At 40.9% G+C, this 26275-nt stretch overlaps 1 protein-coding gene across 2 annotated transcripts; it reads right to left on the bottom strand.

Annotated features, from left to right (window-relative positions):
* Positions 1-1291: 1291 nt before the first annotated feature.
* sim1a (SIM bHLH transcription factor 1a) lies at positions 1292-26275 on the bottom strand. Of its 2 annotated transcripts, XM_031278388.2 has the most exons (12): positions 26086-26275; positions 25333-25863; positions 18970-19049; positions 16339-16428; positions 16145-16253; positions 15953-16038; positions 11696-11895; positions 11317-11423; positions 10674-10821; positions 6357-6525; positions 3422-3833; positions 1292-2490 (listed from the first exon to the last, which is right to left on the bottom strand). In XM_031278388.2, the coding sequence occupies exons 2-12, from the start codon at positions 25505-25507 to the stop codon at positions 1772-1774; spliced, it is 2295 nt and encodes a 764-aa protein (XP_031134248.1). In that variant the 5' UTR covers positions 25508-25863; positions 26086-26275; the 3' UTR covers positions 1292-1771. The 2 variants fall into 2 exon arrangements, with proteins under 2 accessions (XP_031134248.1, XP_031134250.1); XM_031278390.2 differs by lacking the exon at positions 26086-26275 and having other exon boundaries at positions 25333-25884.

Raw genomic sequence — 26275 nt, forward strand, 5'->3', positions numbered from 1 at the left:
ACTCCGCTTGTCATTGGTCGGCTGTCAAAAAAGCGCTTGACGTAGGGCGTTTTTTTTTTTCCAGAAAAGTTGAACTTTTTCCAACTTCAAAAAGGTGCTCCAAGCTGCAAAAAAGAAGTCGGTGGTGGCGTTTAAAAAAACCTTTTGAAAACACGGTTTTCTCCATAGGATTATAATGTAAAACAGACGCTGGCTGCTTAAAAAAAAGACGCCAAGTGTGAACATAGCCTTATAGTGCAAAAGGTTACACACACTGGGACGGATGTTAAAGCAGAATTCCAGCCATTTTCTACCCAGCCGTTTTCCATTTTTCCATCATACTGATTGATTTTGATCAAAGTATTGTTCATTGTTTCACTCAAGTGTGACTTACACTACGTCTTACTTTCCCCCTTTTAAACGTAAAGCCTATTAACACTCAATCTATAATGAGACATTGGCAGAAAAAATGATGTTCTGTACTACACAGTACAGTTTTGCTGTAGCATCCATTTTTTTGTTTGCCTTACAGCTGTGACAGAAGTCACGGAGGAATGTTAACCGAAGCATTGAGAACTTTGTAAGTGTACAGACAGTTTATTAAAAAGATAGATTATAAAGACAGTCGCGTTCTCGTATACAGGTGGCCGCCGTCTTGGTAGCTACTGTCTTTCTAAACTATCTTTTTAATAAACTGTCTGTACACTTACAGAGTTCTCAATGCTTCGGTTAACATTTAGGGACCCTCATTATGCTACCGTTGAAGTGTGGTGATATTTGGAGCCTTTTTAGTGGTAGAAATAGCGAATTGTTTTTACTTTCCCTGTGCCACGAATACTAGCGTTGTAAGCTAATCAGCAACCCGTGCTAGCGTCTTTCAAGCTAGAAACCCATTTGATTAGCATGAAAACATGTCCCAGAGAGCGACAGAGTGGGTACACATCTGTTAATAACCCCTAGGTTCGTTGTGCGCCGGAATTGTCCTTTAAGTTTGTTTCCATCCACGTTTTTATGTACATTTTGGAGACAGTTCTCCCAGTAACGCATCAGCATCAGTTGCCCTTTCAAACTGACTGAGTCAACGTGTTTATTACTGTATTGTTACCATAACGATAAAAGTCTACTAAACCTTAATAAAGACGTCATTGAAAACCAAACAAAGAGGGTCCCCTTACCTTAAAACAGTACTAATTCTCATCCAAACCATGATCTTTATCTGTACGTTAAGCACAGAGACGTTTAGGAGCTGTAGTAGGAGCTGAAAAATGAATAAAAAGATGTGTGTAATGTTGTAATTGATTGGTGAATGGAATTTATAAAATTGATATTCAAAAGTATCGATCAGGAACAGGTATCGAAGATATGGTATTGGTAACGGTACCGGTGTTACGTGCCGTGTTTTGTTGTTCTCTACTCATGTGTGTTTAAAACCTTGCTCTTTAATTTACATTTTGCGATTCATGCGTCTTCCTTTTAGGAGACCGCTTTGAGTTTCGTGAGTTTAACAATAACTCATTTGATTCATCTTGAAATGTTTTCACCTTTCCCTTGGTTTTCCCTCAGGCCTTATTTAATTGTTACCGCCCTCCGCTCCTAGACACAGTAGGGACGTAACGATCAGTATTGAACATTTTTGAATGCTACCCAGCCCTAAATGTAGCTCTATGTATAATGGAGCAACAATTTGAAGAAAGTGATCGGTATGATGGAAAAACAGGATCCAGAATAACGATGGCTTAATGTTGTAGCTCAGGCTGTGTGACCTGGGTGTCCTGCGTGTGTTAGATGAGCGTTAGCTGCCACTGCTGATAATCACAGAGGTGCCTTTATGTCCCGGGGTCTGCTCTGATGGCATGCGGAGGTGAGGGGTCACATCGTAGTGGGCGGGGCCCGTGCTTGCCGAGGTGCAGTAGCCCCGCAGGCTCTCTTGGTCATAGAGGTGCTCCAGAGCGTAGCCTGTCAGGGAGTAGGCTTTATGCTTGTCCAAGTAGGGCCGCGGGTGGGTGTGGGACGGGTAGAGGGCCGGGGCCGAGGCGGGTGAAGCCGAGCACGGACCCGGCCGCACAAACGGATGGTGTAATGGCAAAGAGAAGGGGGACAGGTCTGTTTGGAGGTAGTCTTTGGGCTTGTGGAGGCGCTCGGGACCTGGACTGCTGAGCCTGGACAGGGGGGCGGGACTGGGCGCAGGGCTGATGGCCTGACTCAAACCTCGACACACCACCGTCTGCAGCGGTAGCGGCCCTTGAGTATACTCGGGAGTGAAGCATGGACCGGGGCCCTTGGGCAGCCCATTGGCCGGCCCCAGCGGGGCATCCGGAGGGCCCTTGCGCAGCTGAAGTCGACTTTCTTCTTCCTTGATCATCTGCTGCGTGGCACGGATCAGCGTCTCGATCTTGCTGGGTTCCTGCGGGCTACAGCGGTAGTGGTCAGCTTGGTAGCGATCCCCCGAGTCACTGGCTGAGCCTCCGTCTGGAGAGCTGACCACGCTGTCCTCGTCCCAGTGGCCCCGGCCTGCAGGAGGACACAATGAAAGCAGTCAATGCAGAGGAAAACAAGATCCAATACTTTAATGCCATTTCAACATGGTCGATAAGTGTTTGGTGAGCTCACACAAAACAAGAGCAACAAGAACCCTATACCTCGCATACAGTGTAGTACATGTTCAAAAACACTTTATCTTTCTCGTACTGCCCATGGCTGCTGCACCTGTATTCACCCTATGTCTCAGACGCTCTGTTTGAGCGCCTGGCTCTTTTAAGCCCCCCCTCTCGAAAAAGCCCAGTCCGCTCTGATTGGCCAGCAGTCCGCATCTTGCTCCTGTTGTTGTCGCCGTACAGCCAGTGTCCGGCTTCAACTAATACAGCCGGACTCTGAACACCAATAAAGGCTCATGAACCAAATATGACACAACTGGACACATTTCAGCAGCAGTGTAACCCAAAAACGCAGCTCACGTCACTATAGTAAGCAGTGCACAGCACTTTGTATAGTCAAAAATCGCAGATAAAGGCTTCTGAACCAAATTCTACATAACCTGACATGTTTCAACAGTAGGGAGCCAAGATTACATCTTTCATTGCCGTTAGCATGTAGCTACATGCGACAATGTTAACACCGCAGTAGCTTAAAAAAAATAAATCACTCCAGTCCTACCTACCTGGAGCAGATGACCAATCATAGCCGGCCTTCTATGATTGCTATGAGAGTAGAAAAAACTGTTGAAACCAGAGCGTTCTGAACAGTGTTCTGAACGTTGGAGTGTCAACTTCTAACTTTAAAGAAGAGATTGTTACCCAAGAATTTGCATTCTGAACATTTATAAGTAAAGGAGGGCTACTGGGACTCCTGCAGCCTGCAGGAGTCCACCACTATATAATTTACTTACGTACGTAGCCACGGCGTAGATTTAACACAGAGGCATAAATCGGCCTTTAGTCCTCACCGTTGTAGCTGTGGATGGCTGTGATTTGCGGCACGCTGCTGTCATATCCCTCGTGGTTCTCCAAGGAGCTCTTGCTCAATGGTAGGACGGACCGGGCTGTGCCCCACCACGCGTCCCTGCCAGTCGAAGGTGCTCCGAGAAAATAACGCCCCGCCTCACATCGACCACGCTCACAACTCTGTCCTTGACCATGTGCGTGGAGGTGTGTGTAGCCGTCGCTGGTGGTGTGATGGTGCTCGTCAGACAAGCTGTAGCAGCGCGGGCGGGGATCAGGGAACTGCCTGTACACACAGGACGCGTCCAGGCCTTCGCTCTGCTCCAGCAGCTGAGGGGAGGCTGAGTCAGTGAGGGGGCTGCTGCCCCACGGACTGTCCTGGTCCGACTCAGATCGCTCCGTCTGGAAACTAGGATACTGCAGTGAGAAATGTGGGTAGGGAGAGAAGAAAATATATTAGAAAAAATCCTGAGGCCACATTTGAGATGCTCAGCTTACCATATATATATATATATATATATATATATATATATATATATATATATATATATATATATATATATATATATATTTATTTATTTATTTATTTTTTAATCTATTATTTTCCCTAGAATCTATATTAGATATTTTTATTTATTTATTTTACCAATGATTCACCTCAATATGTTCTGTTGATACGGTACCGCTGACGGCGACTACATCATATCCGTTTCCAGCAAAACAGAACGAAAGCAGAAAATCCATATTATGTACTTCTTTACAAATGAAATAGATGTTGGACTGACTGACTGACATGTGATGTGCATTTTTTTTTTTAGAAAAGAATCAGTTTTTAGAAAGGTCTCATGATATATTGTCTCTAGAAGTGTATTATTGAACTTTTGTTTTTGTTAAAAAAGGAAAAGAAAATCACGATACTTAATACTATCGAATCGCAATACTTCTAGAATCGCAATAAATGAAAATCGCAATACAAATCCAATCGGCACCCACGTATCGTGAAATAATTGAATCAGGACAAAAGCGTATGGTCCCAGTCCTCACTATATTTCTAGATGTTTGACATGGACATCTTATCAACCTTAGGTATAAGCAAACCAAGCAGCATAAGGCGTAATTACAATAATTATAATTTGTCATCATTTAAATAATTAAATAATAATCTATTTATTTAAGCATTGTTATGGTACTTGTTTTAATGTTAGCACTGTTTCTACTTCTACTGGTTCCCTATAGAGCGAGTCATCCTATGACAAAATCAGTCACAATTAAAAAAACAGAGACTCATTTGGGTCCGAGCATTCTGGTTAGCTCTGTATACTCATTGCCTATTAAAAAGGTCCTCAGGAAAAATGCCAGGATGTATGGCAAAATTGCCATAGACATTGCGGGTCATGTGACAGAAATGTGTTTTCCCGTACGTAAACATTACAAAAGAAACAACTGTGCAACAATGAAGAAAGTTTACTGAGCCTCGCAAACACTCTGAAACGAACTAACAAAAAAAAAAAAAAAAAAAAATAAAAAAAGTCCAAAGTGAAGTAAACAACAGAAGTCACAAAGAGACCTATCAGGAAACATCCTGCAGCCTGCAGGAGTCCACCGTTATATAATTTACCTATGTACGTAGCCACGGCGTAGATTTAACACAGAGGCATAAATTGTGTGACGATCAAGGTAGACAAACTTATTGGGAAGAGAAAACAAAGTTAAATTATTATCCAGCATTCATCACATTTTACAGATTACTTTCTGGGTCTACGTTGGTTTACTTTACTTGCAGTAGTTGTCTACATACAGTAAGCTAGACGTCCTTTTTCCCAGCTACATCCTCCAGTTCTTAGATCCTGCGGTGTTTCCAGGTTATATGGGATAAATAAACCCTCCAGCAGACATGATAAGCAGATGCCCAAACCATCTCCACTGACTCTTTCCAATGGAAAAGAGGAAACAGCTCTACTCTGAGCTCCTTTCAGATGCCCCCCGAGATGATGACCACAACCTCCCTACGAGGAAAACTCAATTTGGCTGCTTGTATCTGTAATCTTGATGTTAACAACCTGTCTGAATGCTCGAAATCCTTGCTTTGCCAGACTTTATTGTAGCGACGTTACCTGTCATACGTGTACAATGTTATCATAACCGATAGAAACTACAAAAACAACCCCCAAGTTACAGTACCAGAACAACAGTAACAATCCAGAATTGTCTTTTAAATCAGTGGTGGCCAACCTTTTTCACGTCAAGGACCCCTAAACTGACACAACTGAAACCACGGACCCCCATTTGATAATCCTTTGTCCCAGGGTCCCCCCATCTGATAGGATTTTTAGCTTTCAGATGTTTTATTAGAGAAAGCGTATGAAACCCATGGCTAAAATAGTCAAACATTATGTCCTTGTGTTACATACAGTATTGATGGAATTATAGTGAAAATAAAGTATTCCTCTTTTTGCAGATGACCCCCTGGAACCCCTAAGTTTAGGCACCAAAGCGACTCGTTAAGTTTAGGAAAAGGATTGTGGTTAAAACACTCCCGAGGAACGAACGAGCGTTTCCTGGGTGAAAGTATTTTGTTTTCGCCGCGAACTGAACTCCGCTCTCCGGCACGAAAGTGCTTTATTTTACGTTAACGCCACGTTGTGCTATTTCACTCTGAGATTATTTTCCGTTGAATATTAAATTGTTCATAAATAGCCTAAGTGTCTTGGCATGGCTGGCCGAGTAGCACTATATCTTACTACTACTACTACCATACTAGGTATTGTACAGTAAAGGAGGATTTAATTGTTGCATGTTTTGTTTTGTTTTTCATGATCAAAAAACAATCTTTTTTTCACAATCGCACCCTGAACTTTGAGACCACTGTTTACGTCAGCATCACATCATGTGTGATTTAAAGCTAAATGACCAAAGTCCAGTAACACATACAATCCTCACCTGTGTGTATGGCGAGAGTCTAGCTTTGGTCTTGGGCCGGGATACTCTGCTCTTGGGAGTTCTGCAGTTCTCCGTAAGGCTGCTGGCGGTGCTGCTGCTGTTGTACGGGAAAGAGGCCTTGGATGTGGTCTGGTCCAGAGAAAGCTGGAGGCCCTTATACTCTGTCTCCCTAAAGACACAAGCAGAAATTCCATGTGGTGCATTCACAGTAATATTGTTTATTTTTTGCATTTGCATGTCATAGATTTAATACGGTCTATAATTACACAAGGAGCGATCCCAGTCCCCTGGAAAGGCTGTTTATCAAAGAACACAAACAGCTCATGTGTACCTGCGTGTTTGGTTTTTCTCTTAAAAAACATTAACATCTGTTAAGCAATTAGAGCCTCATGATGGTGCTGAGAGGGCCAGCATGCGGAGAGATGTGTGTTTGCGTTCCTGTGTTCCTGCCGATGTGTGTGAGGATGACTGCTGGGAGGGGTGGGGTGTGCTAAGAGAGCTGGAACGGCTGTTGGGATGCTTGTTTTACCAGAAGGATTGCTGCAAGGCCTGTAACAAACACTCTACAGAGAGAAAGCTGTCCAATCAAATACACTGGCAGATTAAAGGCTATGTCTGGCTAAATCAGGCCCATAGGAGAAGCTTGGATGTCTCACTACTGGGAAATAGGAATTGATTTCTCGCTAAAGTGTTCTACAGATCTCACCATGGATGATGAATCAAGTTTGAGGACAGAAAAACCTGGACAGGGTTTGCTTAAGACAAACAGTGATCCATCATCCACGCACATCTCCCCTCTGTCTCAATCTCTCTCCACACAAACACAGCTAAATATATACATGCAGACACACTTCATAGGATTTGCATCAGTTAAATTACACATGAACTTAATTGTATGTATAGTGTCAAATCATAACAGAAGTTATCTCAGGACACTTTCCATATAGAGCATGTCTGGACCACACTGGCTTTCGTCCATTTGTGATTGACACTAAAATTATTGAGTAGCCTTTTAAATTTAGACTTGAACAAGAGGACAAGGTAATGGTAAAATAAATAAGTTTGGTTTTTATTAGTTATTTGATGCTATAAAAACGGGCTTAAACGTCATGACTGATAACTAGGATTGACTCGCGATTGGTCGGCCGGGTGTATGGGCGGGAGTTTGATACCACGGCTCCACCGCCCGATCACTACTGCGCGGACTCTGGTTCCAACATGACAAGATAGCGGTGCCCGTATCTGAGATATTTTGGCTTCGCTTTTGTACAACGGGAGGAAGTGGAGAAGCGTCGTCCATCTTGTTTTACAGTCTATGATTAAACCTCAGGAAATAGTCCTAGTTAAAAATGTCATCACGATTTCCCAGAGCAAAAGGTCACGTCTTAAATAAATAAAGTGATTATAGTGTGATTTTTGCGAGGATCTGTACCAAACCAAGATGTTTTCTTTAGTCTGTAGGATACGATTTGTAAGCCGGGACGTCTCTGCAGCACCACAATACTTTACATTCAGAATAGGTTGACACATATTTAGCCTTTAACTCATATTGATTTTGGATATTGCACTAGTCCACATTGCGATTTCCATAAAGTTGTGATTAATTGTGCAGCCCTGATGTATACACACATTGTTAAAATTACTACATTTGACAAAACCGCGGTATAGCAATGAAAGTGTTGATATTGGGTACTGATGTTGTGTTCACTTAGATATAGAGGGTTGTAGTGCGTGTGTAAGATAACAGAGTGACGGGTTTGCGCTAAACCAGAACAGAATGAAGCAGCACTGGTTAAACAGACGTTAACTATTGTGAGAGTCAGACAAGTTAAACATGTGGTTACGTGCTTTTGCTGCAGCCATGTCTTTATTCAAAGGATTGCTAAATCACTGCCAGGTTCTTGTAGCAGTGGCAGGTCCACAGACCTAGGACTGGAGGTGCAGAGGTTATCAGAGCTGAACACACAGTGGGAGTTCACATGCAGGTGAAGTGGCCTTATCAGCTGTGTTATCCATGGCTGTATACACTAAAGCTACTGGGGAAACAAACTCTGCTCCAGACTATAACACTCCAGAAAAGCATATCTCCTGCCCACATCCAACTGTCTTTTGTCTTTTGTTCCATGCATTACGCAAAAAGCATACGGCCTCATTTCCACCATCACTGTGTGGCTCAATCCATACAGTAGCTTAAAAAAGATTTACAAAAGCAGAACAAAGAGGGAAATAAGGCTCCATTCCCCTCACAGCAAGCTGGAGCCCATAAATGCCCATCAAGTTTACAGCCTATCAATTAAAAGGCCATAAACACAAAGCCGTTATGGATTTGATGTAGGAGGTAGAGGAAATGTGTGTCAAGCTGTTCTCTGCCTCTGAAGGCAGCCAGCCGCGCTGCTTAATGGAGGGTTTTATGGGCCTTATTCGTTCACGCGCTCCCTTGTGCATATCTGTGAAATATGCACATCAGGGGTAATACAATAATGGGATAATAGGCAAGTAAATGGTATCCCTCACTTACTAATAAGAGTGTGGCTCATGCTCTGCCATGATTACAGTTTGATTTTATAGGAAGGAAGTGAGAAATAGCAGCTTGTAATGAAGATTTTAGTGGTGACCTCGGTGCTGTTGAACTGTTTGCGCAGGATAAAGTAAATGCAATCCCAGCCCAGTCAGATAAGCTTCATCGCCTGCCTCTGTTTATATAATCTGCAGGCAGAGCTGCCAGTCTTAGATAAACTCTACCGGGTGACATAACGCCACCACAGAGAGGACACCACAGGTAACACATGAGCACACTTAGTAACTATGGGCTCAGACATCATGACATACAGTAACTGGCATACAAGAGAGCAGACACAGTGATAGAACAGGATCGTCAACTACCGTCAAAGGCAGAAAGAGCAGGAAAGTTTTCTCGTTTTCCTAAAAGAAATCAAAATCACATTTCCTTTTGTTTCTAACTCAGCCTACAATGACAAAGACCAAAGAAAACAGAATATGACTTGACTTAACTTTCTTCATTGCCAGATTTTGCAAACCAACAAACACGTGTCATATTTCCAATTAACCTCCAGTTAATTGTTTCACAGCAACTGTTTGCGTAAATCTCTAGTACCAACACTCATTATCTTATCAAAGCGGAGAATGACAGCACAACAGAGATGTGAGCCAAACCTCTCTGCCCTGGAGCTGGCAGACACTTCTGTCAACTGTCAGGTGTCCTCCGATTTATATATACCACTACATACAACTTTATGAAGTAATAATCCAGAACATTTTCATGTAATACACGTTCTGTTGTGCTATTCTGTATCAATAACTAATACAAAATACAGTTTCAACCCAAGTGAGTTACGAGAATGTGTCTACAAGTTGCTGATAGGTCATAATGGTTGGATGATTAGTATTGGGTGTTAGTAGTGATCTTCCACCCATCCGTCAATTCTCCTTTACTCAGCATACATCATCTTTAATTATATTAAATATGGGTTCACACCCTGTTTCAGACATGTTTTTCCATTTTATGGAATAACGTGCTGCCCTCACTTTACAGCCAAAGAAGAGTGTGTGTTAAAGTTAAGGCTGACGTTATTCTATTTTTTTTTTATTATGGTCATCAAATCCCATTAAAAGACCAAAACCAACAATTTGTTGGTTCAACTCTCACTACTTCCTGACTTCTCTACCCTGTCTGTGACGCTCAAACCCAAGCCTGTTGGCTCCTACTGAACACATACATATTTGGCCCCATTTTCACCTGGTATTAAAATCGGATCCGAGTGATCGGATCACAAGTGGACAGCTCGAAGCACAGGTAAAAACGCACTCAGGATGCATTGAGGACGCATTGAGATCCGATCATCCAGACCACATTTGGAGGTAGTCTGGGTAGTCTATTTCGACATTTCACTTCCAGGATTGTTCAGGTGCCGCCGGAAATTCTGCCAGATGTCCATTACCTCTTGCTTTCTTTGTGTTGGTGTTCTAAACTCCGGTGGATTTCTGAGGACTATGGTTAACTGCTCCTCAGATCTCTGCAGAGTAAATCCAGACAGCTAGCTAGACTATCTGTCCAATCTGAGTTTTCTGTTGCACGACTAAAACAACCTTTGAACGTACACACGTTCCACCAAAACAAGTTCCTTCCCGAGGCTATTTAGCAGCGGCTCCGTGCGGAGCTTAGCACCGCCCATGACGATTGTGATTGGTTTAAAGAAATGCCAATGAACCAGAGCACGTTTTTTTTCCCATCCCGGAATGCTGTGTAGACTCGCCAGACCCTCCTAGCAGTATTTAAGAATAGCGGCGGATACTCACGTGAGAACATAGTTGACACTGACGATGCAGTGAGGTCGGGATGAGCGGCTGTTGTGTACAATGGTTGCATAACTCTGAACCCAGACCCAGCCACCAGGCTTGGCCAAGAAACGGTAATACTTTGTGGTGACCTGACCTTTCACCAGCACTACAAGACAAAGAGATGGGGAAGAAATCGCAGCAAATGATTACTGCGGGGAAAACAATACAAATCATAGCATATACTAAATACAGCAGCAAATTGCAGCAACATGTAATAAAGGATTAAAATCAGACAAATCTGAAATTGGAACAGTGTATTTTATCTTATGTTATTGTGAATAGATATAAATGAGCTGTTTTATATGAATGCTTGGAATTTCCTAATGATTAAAAACTATCATAAAGTAATAACATAACATGAGTTATGACATAACATAACATAACATGACAAGACACGAAACAACATGACAACATAAAGTAACATAATATAGCAGCCATAACATAAGAAAAGATAATATACTATAACATTGTATAGCCACGTGTACTGTGTCTGTTCTAGATCAGTGTGTGTTTTGTGTGTATGTGTGTGTGTGTGTGTGTGTGTGTGTGTGTGTGTGTGTGGAGACAGACTTTGTAGTAAGGTAAAACAAACCTAACTCACACAAGTGATGAGCACATCGCAGGTGGAAGGAGTCACAGCTGTGGACATGATGATAGAGAGTCTTCTCAATTAGATCCTGAGGCTCGTAGCCTGTCAGCTCTGCAACCCTGAGCAACGCACGCACACACACACACACACACACACACACACACACACACACACACACACACACACACACACACACACACACACAGGGTTAATTAAGCCTTCCCACATTTGCTTGACTTACTACACTCACATACGAACCGCACACACACAAAATATAACATACAAGTATGCAGAAGTAGTCACACCCACCCACACTGTTACATACTGGACAAACACGTTTTAGACAACGACTTTGTGCAAGGGAATACAAACACTGTCATACAGAACGTACCGCGAGTCGAGGAAGATGAGCTTCATGTCCAGGCTGGCCCTGAACATGAACATGTTGCTGTGCAGTTTGATGTCAGTGACAGCGCTGGGTGGCAACGAGTGGCCGACAGCCACCAGCCCCACGTTCTGATAGCAGCCGTCAAACGGAGACATGTCCAGGCTGTACTGACGGATCTTCAGGTAGCCACTACAGTGGATCACCTGGGCCAAGAGTGCACAGAGGGATACAGAAAGTATAAATGTCAATCCGTACATGTTCCATTTGCCCTTGTCCTGTTCAGGGCCACAGGGTCAGGAGGAGTGCAGCATCCACATGTTGTCTCGTGATTAAATACAGTGTTTACGCTATATACATTTCTTAGGGGGGGTTCTGCTTTAATTGTTTATTAGCTCTGTGTAATATCTAAAGCTGCATGGACTCAATGGTAAAACAGAATGTATTCTGATCCAAAGACTCTTTCTGTGAGAGGAAGGACACTGCTTTTAAGAATATTTAAGAATAAAGCAAACGTTAAAACGTTACTGGTGAAAACTTCCACCCCACATCCCCCGGTGGTGGAAAAAAATCCAGGCAGAAACACTGAAATATGTTTAATATTTGTGACTTCTTGTTGACTGTGTCTCCCAGGCCAGTTTAGGGAGCTTTTCTTGTCTTTTTTTGACAATGACAATTCAGCATGTCACCTGTACTCTACCTGAGGCTTCAAACTAACTTTACCGCTTCGTGAATAAACTCAGCCTTCTCATTCATTTTAGGCCACTCTGGTGACACAGCAGGGGAGCCAACGCAGAGGGTTCCGAAAAAAAAACCACAGGGTTGTCTGGCATTAAAAGTTGAACCTGGAACTCAAATTCTGCCTGGCCCCAAAATCATCTGGCAAGGCACTGTGTTGGCCAATCAAACGCGTGCAAGTGGACATCCATGGTAGATTACTTTGTAACGTGAATAGAGTATTTCTAGTGTTTACCTTGCCATCTTCATGAGGAAAAATAAAATAGTTGCAGCCATGATAAGTTTTCAGCATTGTAAAATCCTGTTCCTCCGTATGATAAACCATAGTGCACTGTGTTCTCTACACTACTGCACAACCTTTTTACATTACAGTTTAATTGCGTTTTCTTAGATTGGTTTTCAGTGAGATATTATTGAGTGCAGGCTATATAGGCCTTGTGACTTGCTGCCATTTAGTTACATTTAAAATATAAATAAATGATAATGCTCTTCTGAATTTATTCTTTTTTAAGAACATGTTTTTTTTTTAAAGTTAAAATGAAAAAAGAAAATGTAAAAAAGAACCGATAAGAGTTTCGATAACGAACCAAACTGATAAGGAGTAGAGTTTAGATTTTCGGCCCAAGCCGAGCCCGACCCAAGCCCGACCGGACCTCAGGTCGGGCTCGGGCCGTTATTTTCCGCCACATCCTCGGGCCGGGCCGGGCCCGGGCCAGACCGCGCCTGGGCCGGACCCTTCATCAAGCAATTTTTTTTTATTTTTTGTTTTATCCATTACCTTATTATCCTATTTGGGTGGGGAGATAGCTATGCCATAATCAGAAATATAATATATATACATATATATATATATATATATATATATATATAGGCTATATAAAAGTAACAAATGTGTACAAAAGTTAGGCTGCAGTTACAAAATGCAGCACGTGTCATGCGCGGAGTCTCCTCCTCTCGCACGCATCACACCGGGAGCTTGAAGATGTAAAGAAAAAAAGAAAAACAGGAGAATTAACTTTAAGCAAGTGTGGAGGAAAGTCGGAGGTATGGAAGCAGTTTAAACAAGTCGTGGGCAGTGACAACAATATGTTTTTTTTTTTACGTTTCTTCATTCGGATCCACTTGCGATCCGTTCCATTCTAAACAAACAGCGCAGTTTACAGGCTTCGTCCTTGTTGTATTATTCTAAACAGATTTCTGCAGTTCAAACAACTCTGAATTGTAGTTGAGAACGTCAGTTATAACGGCCCACATATTAAAAAATTGTCGGGTTTAAATCGGGCTCGGGCTCATAATTACAGTTAATGTGTCGGGCCGGGCCGGGCTCGGACACAACGTGCTCGGGCTCGGGCAGGTTCGGGCTTGATTTTTTGGGCCGATCTAAGCTCTAATAAGGAGTAGGTATTGATAAAATCCTAAAGATAAAATTCACAGGAACTAAAGGATTATGTATTAAGTTATGTATTAATTACTATAGCTTTAGATAAAAACAAAACAGTGCTAGTTATAGCTTACAATCCTAAAGAACACTCATATTACAGTAACACCAACATCTCTTACTACCCCCCCCCATTCAGAGCAGTTCAGAACCGCCCCTGGGAACGAGATTAGTGAGAAGGTATTTTGTCATCATTTTGAAAATGGGAATTAGAAAATGTGAACATTTTCAACCTTTAAGCCAACATGTATGTTAATTCCTAAAAAGGTTTGAACATCTACAGCTCCATGACAAGTGAGCAAAATCCATCTGCTGCTGAAGATCTTGTGATACGGTCAAAAGCTCTGGCTAAAGCAACTGTTGTTTCCAAGAAGAAGAAGGATCTCAATCTCCTATGGTGTCCATAAGCCTTGTCAAGCTTGTCCATCCAACACTTTTACCCAGGACAACATGCTATGGATATTACGGTCTCCTGAGCATAACCCCTAAAGATTTTAGTGACCCCCTGACCTTTCAATTAGTCCACCATTTGGCCAAAAAATGCACTTTTATTTGATTTGATTTATTATGTATCTCGAACAATCAACAATGTTGCAAAAGAAAACAAAACTAATTAAAACCACAAAATTAAAACAAACAATCAGAATTTACCGAAGACCAAAAAAAATAAAAAAGGATAAGTTTGAGAAGGAGCAGGCGAAAGCATACAGCTTATTAGGTCCTGCCCCAACTTCACAACATCGTATTATTACAAAACAAAAAGATATGCAAATACAGCATACAATCTTTCAGGTCTTACAATAACTTACAACAATTACAACAATACCTTTACATTACGATTCTATTCCTATGTTTCGGTCTATTCCTTTCTGTATTGGTTATGTATTGATTTCTTTAATCTATTTTTGAACTGAAGAAATGGCAAAATCTGTTGGATTTTTTTTTTTATTTAGCTTGTTGCTATAAAATTCACTTGTTACATTCATGCTCTTTTTTTCAAATACGCCGCACTTTCGCCACATAAATTGCCGATTTCCGCGCATAATATGCGGGGCTTGCATGATTTCATAATCCCCGCATTTTCGTTGCAAAAAAGTCACGTATATCTTAGCAGAAAGTTGAAAAATGTTGCGTTTACTTCACACAAGAGCAGCCATTTTCCACTGTTGCCATGGGAATGTTGACATAATTATGCAACGTGAACATCATCGAAAAGCTGCAAACCCCGCGATGAAGCCATGATGAAACTGCAGTTTTTGCAAGTTCCTGCAATTTCATCGCATAAAATTGCATAAATATCCCGCATATTCCATCGCATTTTTTAAGAAAACGTGCCGCATAATCAAGGAATTTTGCCCGCAAAAATCACAAAAAAATATAGGGTGTCATGAGCAGCGCAGCCTGTAGCTGCCACTAGCAGAGCTTCAGACTTTTAGTCTTGTTAACCTTAAATACAAGGCAGTGTTTCCGCTAGCGTTTTGAACGTCAACAGTCAACACGTTATCTAAGTGAAAACAGCGTGTAGTTTCTTTTTAGCAACAGTTTGCTTTATTTGCAATCGTTTCTCAAAAGCATCATATCACTCATATGTCTTACAATTACATTCCAGGATATAGTGTTAGTGTGTGTCCCTTCTCCGTCCTTTCTCGCACAGAGAGCTTTTGGATCAGAACAATGTTACTACTGTGAGTCCGTTCAGCTTTACAGATATCACACATTCCAGACACATAACACTTTTTGCAATGTGCATCTCACATCACATTTTCACTCGCTATGACCACTACTTGATGGCAAACATTTAGGACAATGACCAGAAATCTATTGGGAGGATCAACCTAAAAATAACATTGGGGAACTGTTTCCTTTTTTTGACCTACAGTACGTCTAAGCATTTATCGCAAATGAATGAAAACAAATTCCCTAAAAATGTACAATATGGTTTCTGAAGTTTGACTTTTAGGAATGTTAGTTGGATTCTTTTTTTTTAATTGATTGATATTACTTGACATTGACCAGAACATGTCATTAGTCATCTTTCAATTTCAAAACATAAAATAAAAGACAGTTAGCCGGCAGTTTAGACCTACCTTGTAGCCTCCACAGGTAAGACCAGCATTTCTTTTAGCGAGGACACATTTCATTCTCAGAAAGAAGGAGCGCTCCATCTCATATTCTGCAGAGAATGAAAATGTAAAAGAAAAAAAAAAAAAAAAAAGTTATTTATGCTGTACGATGAGTCCGGGTCATATATAGTAGAACATGGATCGGTTGTTGATTACCGTGAACAAAGTGTGAATGATAAGGCTGGTGTGCAGTGAGGACGGCTGTCATTTCGTCATGGTCTGCTGGATGGATGTATTCATAAATGCTGTTTCCCGTCAACTCTACCTGTTGAAGTGAACATTCATCTCAGAAGTGTGACACATCAGGGCCAACATACCGGAGGAGATCACACTGAGTTTGTCAAACCAACCTGTGACAGGCCCAAGTGGACTGATGCTGTTTCTGATATGTACATTATTTTCCCATCTGGAGCAACCACAAAAATGAAGCCATCTAATGTCTGAAAGAAACAAGAAAACAAGTTTTATTTTAGATATCAACTAGGGCTGATCGATTAATCGTTTTCAAATCGAAATCGCGATTTGAAAGAATGCAATTAGCTAATCGTGAAGACCGCGATTGATCGAATGTGGAATATTTAGTTGAATATATAGTTGGTTGAACAATATTTATTCCTCTTTTTATTATTATATTAACAGTTTTTTTGTAAGATAAATGCTGGGATAATGTTAAATATCACTTATTGCTGGAAATTGATTCCTATGTTCCTCGCATAAATATATAGAGCAGTTTTGATGGTGTCTCATATTATAATGTTCCATGACATGTTTTATCTGATACACAGACAATATTGAACTTTAGCTATACTTTAAAAAATAATAATCGCAAATCGAACCGTTATAGCAATATCTGGGAGAAAAATCGCACTTCGATTTTTTTTCCTTAAGTCGTTCAGCCCTTATATCAACAAAAGGCCAATAGTAATTTTTCTGTCTTGAGTTAATTTCCAAAAACAACGTGTATACATTAGTGCCTTATTAATATGAACGTGTATCATAAAACTGTACATAACTCTGCAGACAGATTGATTGTTGTAACTATTTTGGAACGGAAACAGCACCGAACAGGACCGCAAGGCCTTGCAAAGAGTGGTTTGTTCGGCTGAGCACACACAGATGGTGCCCTAAGCTGCTAAAAGGGTATCTACACCAGGCGCTGCGCTTTATGATGAATCATGCACAACTTGAAGGAGCTGATGGGATTACATTTCACTGGAATTGTACCTTGTATGATTTTTCATTTGACAAATAAACTCGACTGATTGATGATGAAGTAATGATTTGAAGAAAGATGTGAAATAACAAATAACAATATCATGTAGCTTTAAAGTGCCCATATTATGAAAAAAAAACTTTTTCTGGGATTTGGGGTGTTATTTTGTGTCTCTGGCACATACAAACTTTGAAAAAAAAACATCCATGTTGTTTTGAGTGAGATACGGGTTTCTGAATGTGTGCTGCCTTCAGTCTCCGGGTGAGCTGTTCAAAATCGGCTTTATACGTCACTAGCTGAGACGAGGGGCCTGGGGGGCTAACCGTTAGCATGCTAGCTCGTTCTCAATGGCAAAACACTGCTACAACACACACGAATTCACCCTAATCTACAAAATAAATTGTATAGAACTACTTACATGTCCCTGTTCTGCAGGTATTCCAAACAAAGTTGGAAGTGTGCCCTCGTTTAGAAGAAGTCTCCCGGCTAATCCTGCCTTGTACAGGCCAAAGTTGGAGAAACAGCTAGCTAGCTCATGTAATCCTTAGCTAGCTACTGCGCATGAGCGACTGACAACAGAGATGTTACAGAAGTTGAGAGGTCTCACTCTGTAGCTAAAACAGAGACCTGAACACAGGGTGAAAAGAGGAGCTGCAGCAATGGGCAGTACAACAAAAATATGGGTTTTTCTTTTAAATTAAACCATGTAAACCTATACTGGTACAATCTCAAATTACAATTATGAACCTGAAAATGAGCATAATATAAGCACTTTAAAGGAACAGTTGAATTAGAGACTGAGTCACCAGTTCATACGGTCAATCTAGCTCTAGTCTATATCTACGTCATTCCACTTCCGGGATTGCTCAGTTACAGCCGGAAATTCTGACGGGTGTCCTTCTTTTCTCTTCTCTTCTTTTTTTAACAAGCAGCGTATTTTCATTTCTCATTATATGGCAATAAAAGAGGTGAATGAGAGTCTTAAGAGTCTTAATTTGTTTTCTGTGGGTGTTTTTTATGGGAATGTGGACCTTTCAGATCAATTTGAGGAGTGCCTATGGTTAGCATTTCCCACATTTTATCGTGGCATGCAGTGTGGGACTGGCGCTGGTCTGATCTTGGTTTTGACTGGGTCTCAACCCCTCAAAGTCTTGGTCTTGTCTCAGACTCGGTACACTCTGGTCTTGGTGGTGACTTGGTCTCGGCTTAGGTGGTCTTGACTACATCTCTGGCTGCTAGCCTGCCACCCTGCACCCTGCTCCATTGTGTTGCTGCTGATGTGAGAGAGGCTGCAGGACAGATTGAGGCTCTGTGCGTGACCAGGAATGTCTTCAGCTCATTTCACTCTTAATGCACAAGAATGAAGGCAGCAGGAGGCAGACGGTAGTAAACCACACACACACACACACACACACACACACACACACACACACACACACACACACACACACACGCACACACACGCCACTCGCGCGCGCGCACACGCGCGCACACACACACACACACACACACACACACACACACACACACACACACACACACACACACACACACAGTGTCTGCCTCTGACTGAATAGTAATAATAAAAATATTTCAATGTCTTCTTAGGGTGAATTTAAAAATGTAAAAAAAAAATGTATTCCAATGAACATTTTAAGGGCATTTTAAGTGACATGGTGGTGTCTCAGTCACTTGAAAAACCCAAAATCCACACCTTTTTTCAGGTGCTTTGTAAAGTGTGAGAACTCATAGCTACTGTAGTAAGTACCTGTAAGAGATGGGAGCCTAGCTCCTGGGTGACTCCATCCAAAGTGCTGCGGCTTACATGACCCCAGGACTCCCCAAGGCCTAGTAAACAAATCACACACACACACACACACACACACACACACACACACACACAGAGCAAAAATATGATTAAAAGAAACATGTCAAGTTTTACAATGAAAGCAGATAGGAGGCTTTAATTACAGCAAATGTAATAATGGTAACAACAATGTCTATAGGCTAATATAATATATAAGCAATTTTATTATGTTATCGTTCAGTACACTGTACTTACTGAATATGCTTTCAATCCAAAGAGTGTACACACATGTAACTGCATCATATGATCACAAAAAGGAACTATTGTGATGACAAGAATATAAAGATTGGTCTTTACTTCAAATATAAATTATACATGCTGTATGTAGGCCTACTGTATAAAGACAAATTATATTAACATCCATACTGTACACATCCACATGTTCAACATTTATTTTGTTGCATTTTATATTGTTTACAAATTACAAAAACATTTGACTTGCATATCCTTTTTATTTATGTTGTTAGTCGTTGGTGCTTTTTATATATATTTATATATTTTTTCACATACCCATGTAATAGCCCTGTTTATGCCCTATTATTTGTCCAGCTTGGTTGCCCTTGTTCTTAACTGTTATGTTTATTAATCTAGCTACATTGAGAGCAAATTCCTTGTATGTGCACATACAAGTCATTGTGATTCTAAATGAACTACTAGCCTACTGTTCACACTGTGGGTACAATAGTGTCTGCAGGGAGAAATGTTGGTACATTGATGGGCTTATTGGTTTACAATTAGGGCTGCAAAGGCTCGTGAAACTGCAGCATTGACCATCACGAGTCTAAAATCCACCCAGTGCAAAACAATGTCTTGATCTGACGGCTTGCAGCCTACAGCACTACAAATACACCATACACCTAAAATTAGACTCGGCTTTTTTATCGAATCGTTGCAATTGCAGGAGCGTGAAAATGTATTCATAAACCCTTCACAGCAGTCGTAAAAATAACATGGTCAGATGGTATGAGGCGCAGAGCCACAGCGGACCGAGCAAACAGGAGTCCGTGGATGTGCAGCGGCGACCCCTTTCAAATGCAAATCCCGCTCTGCAGAGTAAACAGGCGGCGTGCAAGGATCACAGCGCCCCGCCGCCTGCCCGCTTCATACGGAGCTAATATGGACTTCACGTTCGCACAAAAAGACACAATCAAATTGCCCCCTTAAAGACACCCACGAGTGAAAAAAATCACTGGCTTCCACTTAGAAAAAAAAGAAAGATAAATAGCCTAAAAATAAAGACAGAGCCTTCAAACACCGCTGTGAGAACACTCATTTACAGTAATACTGGTTCGATAGTTACAATAGTGATTTTATCATTTGGCTCTCAGAGGCGTCTATTAATACTGTTGGTCTCATACACGCTTTAATTAGTTCTCACAAAAGTCCTGTAGGCCCTCTATAATAATAATAATAATAATACTAATAAAGCCTATTATTAGGACTATTGTTATAATTATTTACAACTCTAGGAGAGCTATACAGCTTTTGTTTAAACAAGAGAAACACGGGTCAATCAATTTCATTGAGTTAAATTCACAATCCTTTCTAATCACCAGCAAACAAAATCAAATATGTATTGATATATAGCCTACGTAATTTTGAGGTTCTCGTCTAGATTGGTTAAACACATCCTAAAATAAAAGAAATGAAATGAATTCGGGTACAGGAAGCTCCAAATAACGCAGTTAGGCTACATAAAAAACAAAGTGATAAGCAGCACACAGGGTGACATGTACACGTGCTTCACAGTAGCCTACCGCGGTGTTTAAAAAGAACTACTGAGGCTACAACTAAGGCATAAGGTTTAGCCTACAACTATTTGGTGATATGTCCAGACCTTAATTATTATAGAGGCTCGTTCAAAAAAAGACACGGTGCAGGGTTCGGCTGAGGGCTACAGGCCCGTTTTGGAGAATAAAAGCAGTGTATCGCGCAGTGTGGATACCGGGCTGATGTGTGCGGGAGCCGGCTGCAGGGCTGCGGCCTGCTGCACTTGACCTGCCGCAGGCAACCAACGGCTCAGCTGCGGACCGAACGGAATACAGAGAGCATCTGCTAATAGCCTACAGTAGTCTAAGTGTGGGACTTTTATTGTGAAGTGAGCAGCCTTCCACTTATTATTTTATTTCCATCCAACGTATTGCTTTATTGGGCTATATAAAACACAAGATTGTTAGTCACTAATTATTTCCATTAAGCTACTGCCATTATCTTTCAGACAAGACGTGGGACTCAACTCCAATTTGACACATTATTATAATTATTATTTTTACATGATTTAAGCAGTGGTTCCCAAGCCTTTTTTTGTTGTTGTTGCTTGTAAGCCCTTAAGAAAGTGATGTCTATTCGTGACCCCGTTCATAATGGCCACAGTGTGGACATGAGTGGTAAGCAGATAGCAGTGGCAATCTGAAGGCTTTAGAGGCCTGGAAGTGTCCAGAGTAGCCAATCGCAAGAAAAAATAAAGTAAATAAACAGAATTATGTGTAATAATTCTCCCTAATTTTTTCTCCTTATCACTCCCTCATCTTGTGACCCCTCCGATTTATTTTAAGTAAACCACTGGGGCGGTATTTCTTTTTTTTTTTTTTAATTAAAAAAAAATAAACTTAATCTAAATTGCAAGAAATCCATTCGGAATTAAACTTGTTTAAATAACTAAGTATAAAGGACAAATGAATACATTTAGTAAACCGATCACTGAGAGCATAATGTGATTTTTTTGTTGCATGATTGTTTAACAAATACCACGCTAAAAAAAGTCCGGTCCGGTTTGAATCCTTAAACTAACCTCGACGATTAAACCTCGCTTTTTTCCGTTAACACATTATGACACATAATAAGCCTAATAATAATAATAATAATAATAATAATAATAATAATAATAATAGGCCAAATAAAAATATTATTATGTATTAGATATATATTAAATAATACACTCTTTGGAGTGCGAACAAGTTGCTGAGGGCACGTAAGCAGCAGCGCATTCGTATTTAGGCTATTGAAGAGAAGTATTAAAAAGTCCCAGTGACGTTGGCGGTTTTTAAAGTGTTGAGAACGTAAATCAGCCAATCAGATTGCGCAAACACGCTCCGTGTGGAATAATAAACTAGCTCAGTTGAGCCATTTCATATCTCATTTAGTAGGCTACTCTGCAGTGAGGGGTGAAAGCTGGGAAACCTTGAATTGGGTTGTTGTTGTTTTTTGTCCAACAACATTACACATTGATACCTTGGTCCTCATAACATTACTTTTATTTTGTGTGGACTTCGTGTTTGTGATGTTTGTCACAGTACACTAGATGCAAACGGTTATTTGATCTAGCAGACAGGGAATACAGAAAACCAGATGAAAAGTGATTTTTTTTTTTGCCTCCCTTTCTGATTAAATTTCTTTCAGGGCTCAATATATTGTAGTGTGGGGTATCATGTAATTTAACCCAGAATGGACAACATGGCTGAGGTCAAAGGTTACACACACACACACACACACACACACACACACACACGCAGAAAGAAAAAGTCCTTTGGTACACTCCAAATTAAGAACACTTTAGCTATTCTTCTCCCCACTTATGCAAAACTACTCAGATGGGCTTCTTCATAACTACATCACCACATGCTCGTGGTGGAGTGTATTTGGGTGTGTGTGTGTGGGGGGGGGGGGTTTGGTGTAAAAAGGTGTGAGGAGCCTGAGTGGAGAGGTCCGCCTTTAAAAACAGCAGGGGGGGGGGGTTTAACGTGGGAAAACACAACACGGCCTGTAAAGGACAGAGGAGTACAAGCCTGCAGCGTGCATGAGCAAGATTGTCCCTTAAATTATTCAGAGAGCTCCATAGAATGCTTATGTTGCCACATGTGAAACAGCACAATATGACTATGCCAAATATCTTCCCCTCATGCACGCAATGCAGAAGGCAACTGGTGTTAGTGTGCCACACCGTCCCTGAGAGCAGGCTGTATAACGTTTTTGGTGTTAATTATGCAAAACACAGTCAGGTGCTGTACGTATGTTGTCTTACTAAGCATGCCTTTGCAAAAATAATGTATTTTGGAGGGAAGAAGATGCCAAAGAGTTGTGCCATCACAATATCCTGACTGAAGGAAATCTGAGCTGTCAGCCTTACCATCATTCCAATGATTCCTGACTCTACACCAGATATTTCAAGCTCATGTTGCAGTTTTATTTTTATTTTTATTTTTTTTTATCCTGCGGTTCAATAATAACAGGTTGCTTTCAACAACCCTACTTTTTGCTTTATGCATTCGGTTTAGAAGAATCTGCAGTAACTTTTATGAGATCCAGCGATGTAAATACTAACACAACTGTCGATTTCAAGCTGATTGGATCTGGAACGTAATTCAAATAACATGAATCTGCCTGTCTCGCAGTTTCTTGTGCAAAATAATAACAACATATGCTTACATAACAACGTTTACATTTGGTCAAGGCACTTTTCTTACCTCTTAGCTGATTTCTAACTTAATTGTTTTAAATCATTTCGCTGAAATAGACAGTGATATCTATGTCCCGTATATTGTCTTTACAGTGGTCATTTTCTCACCAGAGGTGGCATTCTCTGTGTTATAGGGCTGGGCGATATGGAGAAAATGAAATATCACAGTATTCTTGACCAAATAACATCAATGTCAATTTGGCGACGATATTGTAGGATTGACAATTGGTGCATTCCCAAAATATCTTCACAATGGGATGTTAGATAAATAATCATCAATAACGTGGATATAATAACTAAGCGGGTAAAGGCAAATAAAACAGATAGGAAGTGTAGTAAGTTGAGAAAATAACTTCACTGTAACGCAGCCTTTAAAACCAGGAAAAGACAACACTTGTGTCATCTTATGATATCCAAAATCTAAGACGATATCTAGTCTCATATATCAATATAATATCGATATATTGCCTCGATCTAATTGTGTAATATCGGACTATTAATAATCAATAAACTGCAGATGACGATGATCTTTTCGCTGTTCAATACAAGGCTGCCGTCACAGCCCCGTGTAGCTGCTTGGCTCTCACAGTGTTAAAACACAGGTCCTTTAGTGTTCCCTTTGTGTTGTCTTTGTCACTGCACCTTCCCTACAACACAGCCTGCTTCACTGTTACAAGGAGCTCCATATGCTGAGCGATCACACGTGAGGATCATACTAATATCCGCGGCTGTGCAGCAGTCACGCAGGATGGAGCCTCATCACAGCTAATCTGCTGCCAGGGGCCGCCAGGGGCCCCCGGAGAGAAAAGCACATCCCTGCCGACTGCACGGGGACACGGACAGACCAACTCAGGGACACAGGAGACTTCTGCTGCTGACTCCATATATGCTCATACACTTCCTTTCATTGCAGAGAATATCATATCAGAAGACTTTATTCTATTTCAATATCACCGCGATAAGACAGATGTTACTCAGGGAGATGTATTTTATTTATTTTATAGGCCTATATATTTTAATAGTATTAGTATTTAGAAGTACGCTAACGCGATCAGGACATTATGTAGACTAATACAGCAAAGCAATTTACTGATGCTGTAAACAATAAATTATGAAAAATGTCTCTTTTTTCCTTAATTTTCAACCATGGGAAAACATTTCCTTGAGAGTAACGCTCACACTAAAGAACAAGATAGGCTAAATAAAAGTCTTCTACTGAGATGCAATTTTTATTTACAGAATTTGTAAAACGATGTAGCCTATTTTTTTGTCAGATATTTTGAAACGAAAATAAAAATGACTGTGAAATTCTTTTTTTATTCCTGTAAAGTTATGAAAATATCTGTTGAGTTACAAACCACCCGGGAAATGGAATTTAGGCCTACCTATCAGGAAAATAAGAGAACGAAACACTTCTAAATACATTATTTAATATCAAGAAAATACTAATAAAAAAGAAAAAATCACGCATTTGCCACAGCATCAAGCAAATAAAATATGACTAGGCCTACTACTTGTACTATTACTATAGCCATAGCCTACTAAAAGTAGCCTATAATAACCACATAATAATAAAAAATAAGAGTGTTGTCTTATCCATGCCCTACTTGTATCTAATTAGGCTGTAGGCCTATACAAAATATTAGTGTTATAACCTAATATTTTGCCTAGTTGATTAATCTATAGTGTTTATAATTATAAAGCTATTATAATTAATGATAGGCTTCATTTAATTTTTTTAATGTCGCCTATTTTTTATTTTTTTTTGGATTTATTTCACTCACACTATTTAAATGCAGCTCTCTTACCTTCAGGAAAGACTATTCTCATTTTCAGGTAGCTTGTTGTCAGTCGGATGATTGAGGCTTTATCCAGCTGGGAGGTGATAGCGGACGGAAGGGGCAATAGTTTAGCCAGTTCATAAAATTCACTATTTTCCTTTTCCCGCCGAGTCCGGGCAGCATTTTTAGATTTCTCCTTCATGTTGCCGACTCTTGTTTCACCGCCTGGCTGCTCTTCCACTCTCGGTCCCGCTGCCGTCAGTCAGTGTCTGTCCAGGTGTCTCATACCATTGAAATGGAGCCGCGACGTCTCCACACATGAACCTAGATTTCTCCCTCTGGTCGGCCTAAAATCCACAGCTGCTGGCGCGTGAACACATTCCCATATTTCCAGGTTTTTCTGGTGGTTGGCGACGAGCAGGGAGCGGCTAATTCCTGGATTTCTGAGGATTATAGTGGCGCTTTGGTCAGCCCATTGGAGGGCTCACCGCACACTTGGATCCATCATAGCCTACCTGATGTTCAGAGGGATTGTGGAACCGCTGGGGACATTAGGCCCTATAGAATGAAACATGTGTAAGATAGTGACTGTATTTATCCTAACGTTATTTGGGTAAGGCATCACTTGTGTTTGTCTATAAAACAGCTATCGAGTCGCTAGCAAACGTAAAACTAATAAGGAAACTTGTTTGAATCTTTCTACAGAAATGTAACTGTATTTTTAACTTCACATTTAGCCTATAACTACAGAGCTATTAGGCCATATGCTTGTTCGCTTACCTCAGCGCAGATAGCCGACAGTTTGCTAAACTGACGCCTGTTGAAAGTGTCCAGGCAGAATCTCCAAAAAGCCCAGCATTCGCATATCTTCCATCCTATGTGACTTTATGGATAGCAGCGATTCCAGAGTCTCCTCGGTGCTGCAGGCTCGAAGACCCGCCTATACAGGCAACTCTGCTCCTATTGGCCG

The sequence above is a fragment of the Sander lucioperca genome, chromosome 10 (assembly GCF_008315115.2).
Source record: "Sander lucioperca isolate FBNREF2018 chromosome 10, SLUC_FBN_1.2, whole genome shotgun sequence".
Classification (NCBI taxonomy): domain Eukaryota; kingdom Metazoa; phylum Chordata; class Actinopteri; order Perciformes; family Percidae; genus Sander; species Sander lucioperca.

Coding starts and splice junctions, on each gene's coding strand:
- sim1a (XM_031278388.2), bottom strand. CDS start 25,507: ATGAAGGAGAAATCTAAAAATGCTGCCCGGACTCGGCGGGAAAAGGAA. Junction 16,254..16,338: donor TCCACTTGGGCCTGTCACAG/GTTGGTTTGACA, acceptor TCACTTCAACAG/GTAGAGTTGACGGGAAACAG. Junction 11,424..11,695: donor CTCATCTTCCTCGACTCGCG/GTACGTTCTGTA, acceptor TGCGTTGCTCAG/GGTTGCAGAGCTGACAGGCT.